At 35.8% G+C, this 10,277-nt stretch overlaps 1 protein-coding gene across 1 annotated transcript; it reads right to left on the reverse strand.

Moving 5' to 3' along the window:
• Window positions 1-134: 134 nt before the first annotated feature.
• Window positions 135-8,331, reverse strand: LOC127946001 (gamma-aminobutyric acid receptor subunit rho-3-like). Its single transcript, XM_052542265.1, has 9 exons — window positions 7,386-8,331; window positions 4,618-4,730; window positions 3,422-3,489; window positions 2,765-2,988; window positions 2,607-2,689; window positions 2,257-2,394; window positions 1,983-2,135; window positions 1,168-1,361; window positions 135-643 (listed from the first exon to the last, which is right to left on the reverse strand). The coding sequence occupies exons 1-9, from the start codon at window positions 7,601-7,603 to the stop codon at window positions 344-346; spliced, it is 1,491 nt and encodes a 496-aa protein (XP_052398225.1). The 5' UTR covers window positions 7,604-8,331; the 3' UTR covers window positions 135-343.
• Between the last annotated feature and the right edge of the window lie 1,946 nt (window positions 8,332-10,277).

Genomic DNA, 10,277 nt, shown 5'->3' on the forward strand with positions numbered 1-10,277 from the left:
AATAGTAATTGTATATAGTAATATTGTAATAGATAAATTGTTTATCATGTTTTGATATATATATATATATATATATATATATATATATATATATATATATATATATATATATATATAACAATTTCATAGTTTTATGAGTACAAATTTCACATTTGTACATTTTAGGAATCTGAGATTCTAACATTATAAATAATTTAAATCTTTTTGTCTGTGTTACAGTTTGTGTTTGTGTTTGTGTGTGTGGGAGTTTGAATTTCACTGTGGCATGTGATCACATTCAAGCAGTCAAAGTGTATATGAGTCTTATAATCTCAAGAGCCGGTTTTCTGGATAACATTCTCTCTTAGGAGTAGATGCTCCAGTAGATGATATTGAAGAGAAAGTATGCCAAAGGAAAGAATATTCTGGAATAGGAGTCAATCTTGTAACTGTTGCTCATGATATGGTTGACACTTTGGCGGATAGAGCGCCGCCGACGGAGGCGTGTGCCCAGGACGGAAGGGAGGTCGGGCGTCGTGGAGTTTTGGGAGGACATGCATGTGTCTGTGTTTAGGTCAGAGAGCGGAAATGCGCTGAGCTCTATGTCCTGGTCATGAAAGCAGCCATCAAACGCCATTGCTTGAGATGCATCATATCCCGAGAGCTGTAGGAGACAAAAACAATTCACTTTTTCAGGAATTTATGTGGTACGATTTTTAAAAATAAAAATATTCAAGGAATAGTGCACCGAAAGATTTGAGTAAAAAAATTAGGCTAGGGCCATATCTGAGAGATATTATTTAAATCAAGATAACCCATGAATAATCATTCAAATTTTGTTCCGTTCACAGACAGCTCTGATACAGGTTAGGAATTATATTGCACATGATTCATATGGATTACTTTTTTTTGTCCTTTTGGAATTTGATAGTGTGGATAAAAAATATATCCAATTTATTAAAAAATATATTTATTTAAATAATTTTTTTAATGTGGTCTTAAGTCCATTTTGCATTTGCGTGATTACAATATTTGATCAACAAGGGGAGACATTTTGAAATTTTGCTGTTTTTTTTTTTTCTCTGGGTATGTCTAGAGAATGCATCAGTACACCCAAAATACTGGAAACTTTTATGAAGTTTAGAGTGAATGAATTGAGAAAATTAGGATGTTTAAGGGAACTTTGACCTTTAATTGCTCGAGTTTCTTCATTTCCTCCTGAGTAGTGAAGTAATTGACAGCTGCGTACTCGATGACGGACAGAAACACAAACAGGAAGCTGGTCCACAAATAGATGTCCACCGCTTTCACATATGATACCTGAGGCATGGACGCTGACACTCCCGTAATTATGGTGGACATAGTCAACACCGTAGTGATGCCTGGATTGAACACACATGCAGAGAGACACACATCTGCAGTCACATTTATCATTGTTAAGATAACTGAAATGCAGTTCAGAGGTTGAAATACAGTAGTTTCAGTAAGAATCCACACAACTGGGGATTTTTTGAAATGGCAAAAGATTTCCTTACACAGATTTCTCAACAGTGATCTATACTTTATAGGATCATTACACAATTGACATAGACAATTGACCTTTAAGCCCAAGAAATTTCACTAATGTGACTGCACATTTAGATTGATTTACAAAGATACAAAACGAGGTGCTGTCTAGATCAACATACTTGTTGATTCTTCCCAACCAATCAGATGTTAGGGCTTGGTTAGGGTTACACAGCCAACAACCGTGAAAGAAAAAAGTGTGAAACTTCTATGACACTATCACTGACAATCAGAACACATTTTGTATGATATTGGACCCATGTGATTTCATTATGAGTGGAGCTACCCAGTGTGAAGGCCATGCTCTTGTGAAAAACAGTTGCACACAAAATAGAGATTCCAAAAAGGGGTTTTGTGATCCCATAGAAGAACCATTTATGAGCAGTTTTTGAACTAAGATTTCCACCATTGCATGTGTTTTAATAGGTGTTACGCACCAAGCGAAACACGGGCTGGTACTGCCCGCCTGTCAATCCAAAAAGACACCCAGGACAATACAACCATCAGCATTGTAGGAAAATATGTTTGCAGCATAAAGAAGAATATATGTCTTCTGAGGATGAAGTTGATGTAGAGCCTGTTGTACCAGCCTGACAGAAACAAGTAAAGTCAAGAATTAATGACCTACTGATATATAACCAAACAGGACAAAGAGATAAGATTTGTCATAGTATCAATAGATAGAAGGAGAGAGAAGAAAGTTTGTCGTACCCGTGCTGCTGTACAGCGCCAGACCGTGTGAGGGGTGAAATTCTTCAATGAAGAACTGAGAGAGGGCAATCTCATCTGTCCTCAAAGAGTCATCACCATTTTTCCAGTACAACATGAGGTCGTTCTCTGCATATGCATCTGAATGGGACACAGGAGAGAAGCCAAAAGATGAAGAAATGAGGCAAAAGATTGTGCACCCTGTTGAATTCATGTTTATATAAAGCATTTGAAGTGTGCTATAATGGCACCATTTTCCCAACCTGTCAAATATCAGCTAAAAAAAGGAACAATGTAGGGGGGCTCAATAAAAATTACACAAGAACTGAAGATGTTTCTAGGTGGGCACGCACAGCTCTCCAATTCCAGGGAACAGTTCTGAGTGTCCAGAGGGAATCGACTGAAGTCCATTGAGCACAGAGAAGTAACTGTAATCCTACAATAAAGAATAGTTGATTATTAAAACATTACATGTGAAGTAAATGAATCATCAGAGGTTGCAGGCACCTACCTGACGCTGTAAAGGATGTTGCCGTCTGGGTAAACCCTCAGCATTATGTTCTCCATTGTGGTATCATGGATGAAGGAGCGCTTGGAATGGACGAAAAAGACATCAGGTTTCCAGATCTTCTTTACCAACCGGCCGTCGAATGTGCGGCTCAGATTGTTACTGGAGGGAAAAGCCAATCGTTCATCCTTCCAATAATGCCTCAGGTATAGGGTCATGGTGAAGTCCTGGAAGAGACCTTTAGATTTTACTGACCTTAAGATAAATATTACTACTTATTAAGGGCAACAGTGCAGGGCAGTGACGGGCATTTTGGTGCAAAAAAAAGGTTTTGACATATACCAGAAAAAAACTTTAATATTGCTTTGATTTACTTTGTAGAAGCTGGAGGCCTACTTTTTCAAGACTGACATTTTTGTTACATTTTTGTTAATTTTAAAATACTGAATATTGAAGTTTCCAAAGAACATTATATAAATATATATACACACACACATGTTAAGAACTGAGAATATGAGGTTTGTATTGAGATCATGGACATAATCTCATAATGACTTTATTCCAAATATGTAGTCATTAGAAGAATTCTAAAATAATCATTAATGGAACTTTTAAATAACTACAACCGTTACTGTATTTACACAAAAGAGTGGACTTTACCATGTTTACTTCAGAGATGCTGTCTATACTCTCCACCTGCACATCAATGCCCACAGGGATGGCAGATCCTAAAGAGCAGAAGACACAATCCATTTGCATATTGGTGTAGGAGGACAACAGTAATGCCTTTGATATCAATTTAGAGAGAAACCGCCTCCGTTCCTCCTACAGAGTGAGCATATGGAGCTCAAAATGTTACTCTAATCCTATTTGTCCAGTCATTAATTAACAGTGGTCCACTGAATGGAAAGCATTCAAAGCCTGCTCCCACTTCTCAGTTTTCTTTATTCATGTTAAAGAAAGCCTAATCACCAATAAACTACTAAAAGTCTTATCTCAACCTTATCTACAGTATCTCTTTGTCTTCCTGTTTCCTCTTTAGGTTAAAACACTGACAGATGAAAGCGCCGCCCTGCTGGCTAAACGGAAGTGATACAGCGATTTACATACGCTTCCACCTATGCCTCCACTCACAATGAGGATAAAAAAAATGTAATATTGTAGTTGCAGATAATTTTAAGGGCCTCTCAAGTGTACTTAAACAGAGCGACTAGAGTTTCTCAACATACTTAAGTACTTTTACTTTTTAATTTTTAATTAAATTAAATTAAAACCTCAATAGCAGAACAACAATCTGAAGTGATTGTTAGTGGATACTTTCCCAGTATGTGTACTGTTTTATAAATAAAGTCAGTCAACTGAATAAACTTCATTTAATAATACACTGTTAAATGTTTTGCTTATATTTATGTTTATCTTGGTTTTAAAAATGCACTTGCTATGATAACTGATACACTGTAAAGACATTCATATATTGTAAGTGTGTCCAAATATGTGTGAAAATTGTCTATGAGTTGCATCATGCACTTTTCCATCTGTTTTATCAGGCCTGGGATGTAATCCAGATTACTGTCCACCAAAGCGCATCTGTGTCCTCAACACCCATTGTCTAATTTGTGTTTGGCACAATCTGGGTCATGTTTGAATTTAGGACCACACTCACTGTGTTTAAGTCACCTCTGGCTGCTTTCCCCAAAGCAGAGAGATGGCAACATCCACCTCGCTCTTCACGCTCTGACATGGTGAAATGGTTCAGTCCATTTCTAATCAGGCTTATTAAAAAGAATACTCTAACAGTGATTTTCAAGGTCAAGATGAAAACTGATAATTGGAGCCAGTAAACAGTGAGTCCTGACCTCCAAAACCAGGCCTCATGGCAAAGTCGTGGTCTTCGATTCTCAGCAGCTGTTCAGTTTTGATCAGGAGGGACTTAGTGCTGTCCTTTTTCTTTAATTTGTAGTCAATCCGCCTGAAAATTGAGAAAAAACAGTCAGGAGAAAAACACACCCAGGCCATTATTGCACTTCAGTGGCATTTCAAAAGGAGGGAAAAACAGCTAAATTGTCCAGGGCCCTGTGAGTAGAAGACCCTTGCATTACAGAGAGAGAACTAAAACATGTTTCAATCATTTGCTGACCTGTTTCCATGTCAGAATGTTACTCTAAATATCTGCCTCAGTGCTATAGCATCTGTAATATGAAAATAATCACTCAGCCGGGTGGGAATGATTTATAAAACGCAGGTTGTTGTAACAGTGTTTGTGTGTCCCAGGTTGTGAAAATGAGCTACGGTTTGGAGCGGTACCAGAAGCCTCCTGAGCAAACTGTTGTCCGATCCCTGAAAGATGAGACATGAAATATGCCAAAAACACAGCAGTAACTAGTGAAGGTCAGTCGTAGGCATACAATGTTTCCTCTGACATAGTCTTTCCATCTGCGTGCTTTAATTGAAACACCAAATATTCTGTCAATCATGCTGTGCTCATTATGTGGCAAAGTTAATTGCACACCGAAGTGCAATTCCAAAATTAAACCTCAAACTGAATATAGAGCCACACAACACTAATGACTGTGTGATGGACTCATTACGCAGTCATGCAAACAAAAACACAACCGAGGACTAATAACACAATGCATGCTGCTGAACACCACTGTGAATATCTGAAAAATTTTAATAATACAAGAATAAACTAAATACATATAAATATATTTAAATAAATGCATTTTAAACCTCATATTAACCTCTTTCTAAGAACAGAGATCACCATAATAAAGCTTTTAGAAATTTTTAGTGCAATGACACATTATACATGAACAAAAACTACCTTGAAAACCTGGCTGGCACTTTAAAAAAGCTTTTTAGGAAACTGCAGGCGTGACTTTAATGCAAAACAGTAGTTTGGCTGCGCTCCATCCTCCACTATGAAAGGAAAAGCAGATGATGGCACCAGGATGGTTTTAATTACAGAATGAAGGAATATTCTCACTCCTGGGGTTGCGTGTGACTCATTCCTTTGTGGTAATATATAACCATTAACAACAGATTAAAGCCACACTTTATTCCTCATGTAGACAGACAGTGTGTTAGTAGGAAATATCAGTTAACATTTCCAAACTATTTTTGCCATTAATTGTAACCTCAAGAAACCTACCTTCAAAGCTACCTGAAAAACAATGTGCAAGTGCACCTAGGACAAAAGCTTTTTTAACGCATAGTGTGGTCACACCAAATGTAGATTTAATTTAGTTAAGTTAACATAAATGAATTAATAAAATCTATCTATGACATTATTTTTGACGGCATCCTCACTTACAGCATTTTTATACAAGTGCCTAAAACTTTGCACAGTACTGTAGCATTGCAGGTTTCTTGAAGCTTTTTGGAGACATTGCCACAGTTCTTCTGGATTGAGTCTCAGTTTGTTCTGTTTCTTCATGTTATTCCAGACAGACTGATGATTATGAGATCAGTTCTCTGAGTGGATATATATATATATATATATATATATATATATATTGTGCTTGTTAACATTAGTTAATGCACTGTGAATTACCATGAACTAACAATGAATAACTTACTGTATTTTCATTAACTAACATTAACGAAGATGAATAAATACAGTAATAAATGTAGTATTCATTGTTTGTTCATGTTAATTAATACATTAACTAACATTAACTAATGGAACCTTATTCTAAAGTGTTACCATATATATATATATATATATATATATATATATATATATATATATATATATATATATATATATATATATATATATATATATACACAAAATTATAATAATCTAAATATTAACAATATTACTAAAATAATATGGATTCTCACAATCAGAGGCAACTTATCTACCTGGTAATATCCAATATAGCACAGCTTACTGGTTTATCAGAAATCCACAAATGAAACATGTTTTTCAGTCAGCCACATACTAAGCAACACGGAAACCTTTCAAACCCAGTTCTGGTGTCCTCCACTCTAATTAAACCCCCTGTTTACTCTTTCCTAATTATTGCCCATCTGTTCACACACTGAACCATGCTGGCAAATGACAAACTAGCAGCACAGTTATGCAAAACTGATCTAATATTGAAATACTATTACATGTCTAAAAGTCCAAACAAAATAATTTTTGAGTTATTACAACTAACAATACATAAATGTTAACTTTTAAATTGAATCTATCAAACATAATGTACGTTCAAAAGTTTGGGGTTGGTAAGGAATTGTTTTTATTTTTTATAGTAATTTATTTCTGTGATGGCAAAGCTGAATTTACCCAGTAATTACTCCAGTGTTTAGTGTAACATGATCCTTCAGAAATCATTATAATATGCTAAACTGCTCAAGAAACATTTCTTATTATTATCAGTGTTGCAAACAGTTGTGCTGCCTTATATTTTTGCTGAAACCATGATACTTTTTTTTTCAAAAGTCTTTAAGAATATAAAGTTCATATAAGAACAACATTTGATAGAAATAGAAATCTTTTGCAACGTTATAAATGTTTTTGCTGTCACTTTTTCCATACATTTTCTGAATTACTTATAAAGCATACTGACCCCAAACTTCTGAAGTAAGTCAAAAGAGTTAAATATTCTTTACTCACCCTCTGAATCTGTTTTTGCCATGCTCAGCCAAGTAAACATCCTTGTTCTTCTTCCGGTTAGGGTAGGGGTTGTTGAGTAAGGTGACGGGCCAGAGACAAGCAAGGCACAGCAGCCTGAGAGTCAGCAGGACCAGCTTCATGTCCAAACACCTTCGTCTGTAGCTGGGGTATAGAAATCTTCCACAGACCCAAGACAGGATGGTTCCTGGCCATCCCATGCAAACCTCAGCTGAGAGAGTGCTGGGATACGTTACCGTATCTGCTGATGTTCCCACATCTCCCAGTACAACCACAAATCTGAAATCTAGTGTGTTTTATCATATTAGAGCATATATTCAGCATTCATCAGTGTACACTTCAGCTTATTGTGTGCGTCAGCATGTGTCTGGTCACTGTTGTCGACATGCTCTAGCTCAGAGGTGGTTTGTAACCCAAACATAAATCAACAGGAATTTATTCTTACGGTAATAAAAGAATTACATTAATTCCTCAAATCCTCTTATCTGTAGCTGGTGGATCTTCCCTTAACCTACAGAGTGGGATGTGACAGTGGGATGGAACCCTGTCTAATCAGGATTTCCACATGCCAGGAGTAGCTTTATGCCATCACTGTTGAAGATAAACTTGTCATTCCTTCCCATTCATGTTCATACACTTCATTCGATGATGCTGAGGTGGAGCTGAGCTGAAGCATACAAAGCGACAAATAAGAGACAATGAGACAATAAGATGAACCTAAACATCAGAGTGTCATGTTGCATTGTCATATGGCGATGTAATCCTGTCATTGTCCTCTTGTTTACCTTCTTTCAAGAAAATAGCACAGATGTAGTCCAAAAAAAATCTTCAGATTTAGGCATCTGAGAATAAAACATTACAGCAAATGAACATTTGAAGGTAGTAGTGCTGGTTAAAAACATTGCATCTGTGTTTTGTAGAGCACCACTCTGGCATCACCTGATGATCTGCTCCAGATTCAGGCAGTTCTTTCATTAGTTATTATTATAAAAAGCTCAGGACTAACCAATCAAATCACATTAATGCAATCAATTACATTACAGAGGCAATAGAGGGGGGTGAGGGAGCGAGCTCATAGGATGGACAGATACATAAAAAATCATAAACCAATCACAGACTCCATGTGTCCAGTAATCCCAATGCATTGCCTAATCTGGTGGATTACGGCTTGATCAGTAGAAGAGCAAACTACATCATCACAGATACTGTAGCTGCATTGAGATTGACTGGTTAGACAAACATATCACAAGAGGAACTTGACAATTTATCAAAAAGAAAAAAAGAGAGACAACTGTTACTGTTATAAAAAAAAAAGAAGAAGAAGAAGATTAACTTTGGCCCATTAGTCTCATGGCACCCAGCGAAAAAAAAAAAAAAAACAGTTGGTTGTGTATTTATTTATTTATGTATTTTTAAACCCTACAATTTTTATAAAATATAATAATTATATATCTTTTTTGTTAAACATCAAGCATTGTAATAATAAGATTAATTATTTAACGGATGTCTATTTAAATATTTAACGAGAATAGTGATTTTTTTTTTTTACCCTATTAGTGCCATTCCAGCAAGTCAACAAATCATTATATCATTACACCATTAAACTGATAATGTTTACTTGAAATTTACATTTCAGTTTTTAAGTTCTGGGTCTGTATTTTTTTAAGACATCAATAATGTATTAGCAATGCTGTTCTTTTGAACCTTCTATTCATCAAAGAATCCTAAAAGGCATCCATCATGATTTCCAAAGAAATATGAAACAACTTAGTTTTCAACTATGATCATAAAAAGAAATGCTTCTTAAGAACTAAATCAGCACATAAGATTCTGAAGGATCACGTGACACAGAAGACTGGAGTAATTTCTGAAAATATTATATTCACTGAATAGCTACCATAATTTTTCCGGAAGTCTAAAAGTATTTAGAAACTCCTCCCATTCGTGTATCAGCACAAAGTGGCAGACCTATGCTCATACTATGGGAGAGTGTATTATAAAATAAAATAGTAAGTCTAGTCACAGCCTAGTTCACCTTCACAGAAGAAGCTTCTCTCCACAATCAAAACATACACACGTGAGTTTGCCTTTTGAATCATATCAACCCCAACACAACACAAAATAAATGGATAAAGCCTTAGAGAGCCTGAAACAGTTCAACATTACTTTTCTAATTCACAAACAGATGAGACTAGAGAGACATTTTATCATCATGTTCTATGCTTTTGAGATTTGTTTTAATCTAAAGTGACAAAAATTAGTAATGATGTATTAATTGAATCACTTCTTGTGCTTCTATAGTATATAGAAGTGTGTGAGTTGTTTTGTTCAATTTACTGTAAATTCAGTAGATTTCTGCCTACAAATGCTTTGTTATTATTAGCAATCCCAAGAGTGAACTTGATCCGAAAGATTTAAGTCAAGTCAAAGGTCAAAGTCTGCTTTATTGTCAATTCTTCCACATATACAGCACATACATACAGATAATTGAAATTGTGTTACTATCAGACTCTTGCTGCATACATATAACACTAACAGTGTTAGTAAGCAAATAGAGAATGTGACCAACAGTTTTCACACATGACATAAAATGACATCATGCACAAGCTTAAAGGGGGGGTGAAATGCTATTTCATGCATACTGAGTTTTTTACTCTGCTAAAGAGTTGGATTCCCATGCTAAACATGGACAAAGTTTCAAAAATTAAGTTGTACGTTTGAAGGAGTATTTCTGTTCCAAAAATACTCCTTCCGGTTTGTCACAAGTTTCGGAAAGTTTTTTTCGAGTATGGCTCTGTGTGACGTTAGATGGAGCGGAATTTCCTTATATGGGTCCTGAGGGCACGTCTGCCGGAAGAGCACGCGCTCCCGTAT

The sequence above is a fragment of the Carassius gibelio genome, chromosome A24 (genome assembly GCF_023724105.1).
Source record: "Carassius gibelio isolate Cgi1373 ecotype wild population from Czech Republic chromosome A24, carGib1.2-hapl.c, whole genome shotgun sequence".
In the NCBI taxonomy this organism is placed as follows: Eukaryota; Metazoa; Chordata; class Actinopteri; order Cypriniformes; family Cyprinidae; genus Carassius; species Carassius gibelio.

Coding starts and splice junctions, on each gene's coding strand:
- LOC127946001 (XM_052542265.1), bottom strand. CDS start 7,603: ATGGGATGGCCAGGAACCATCCTGTCTTGGGTCTGTGGAAGATTTCTA. Junction 4,731..7,385: donor GGCAAAAACAGATTCAGAGG/GTGAGTAAAGAA, acceptor CTCAATTTTCAG/GCGGATTGACTACAAATTAA. Junction 644..1,167: donor AGAAACTCGAGCAATTAAAG/GTCAAAGTTCCC, acceptor TGTCTCCTACAG/CTCTCGGGATATGATGCATC.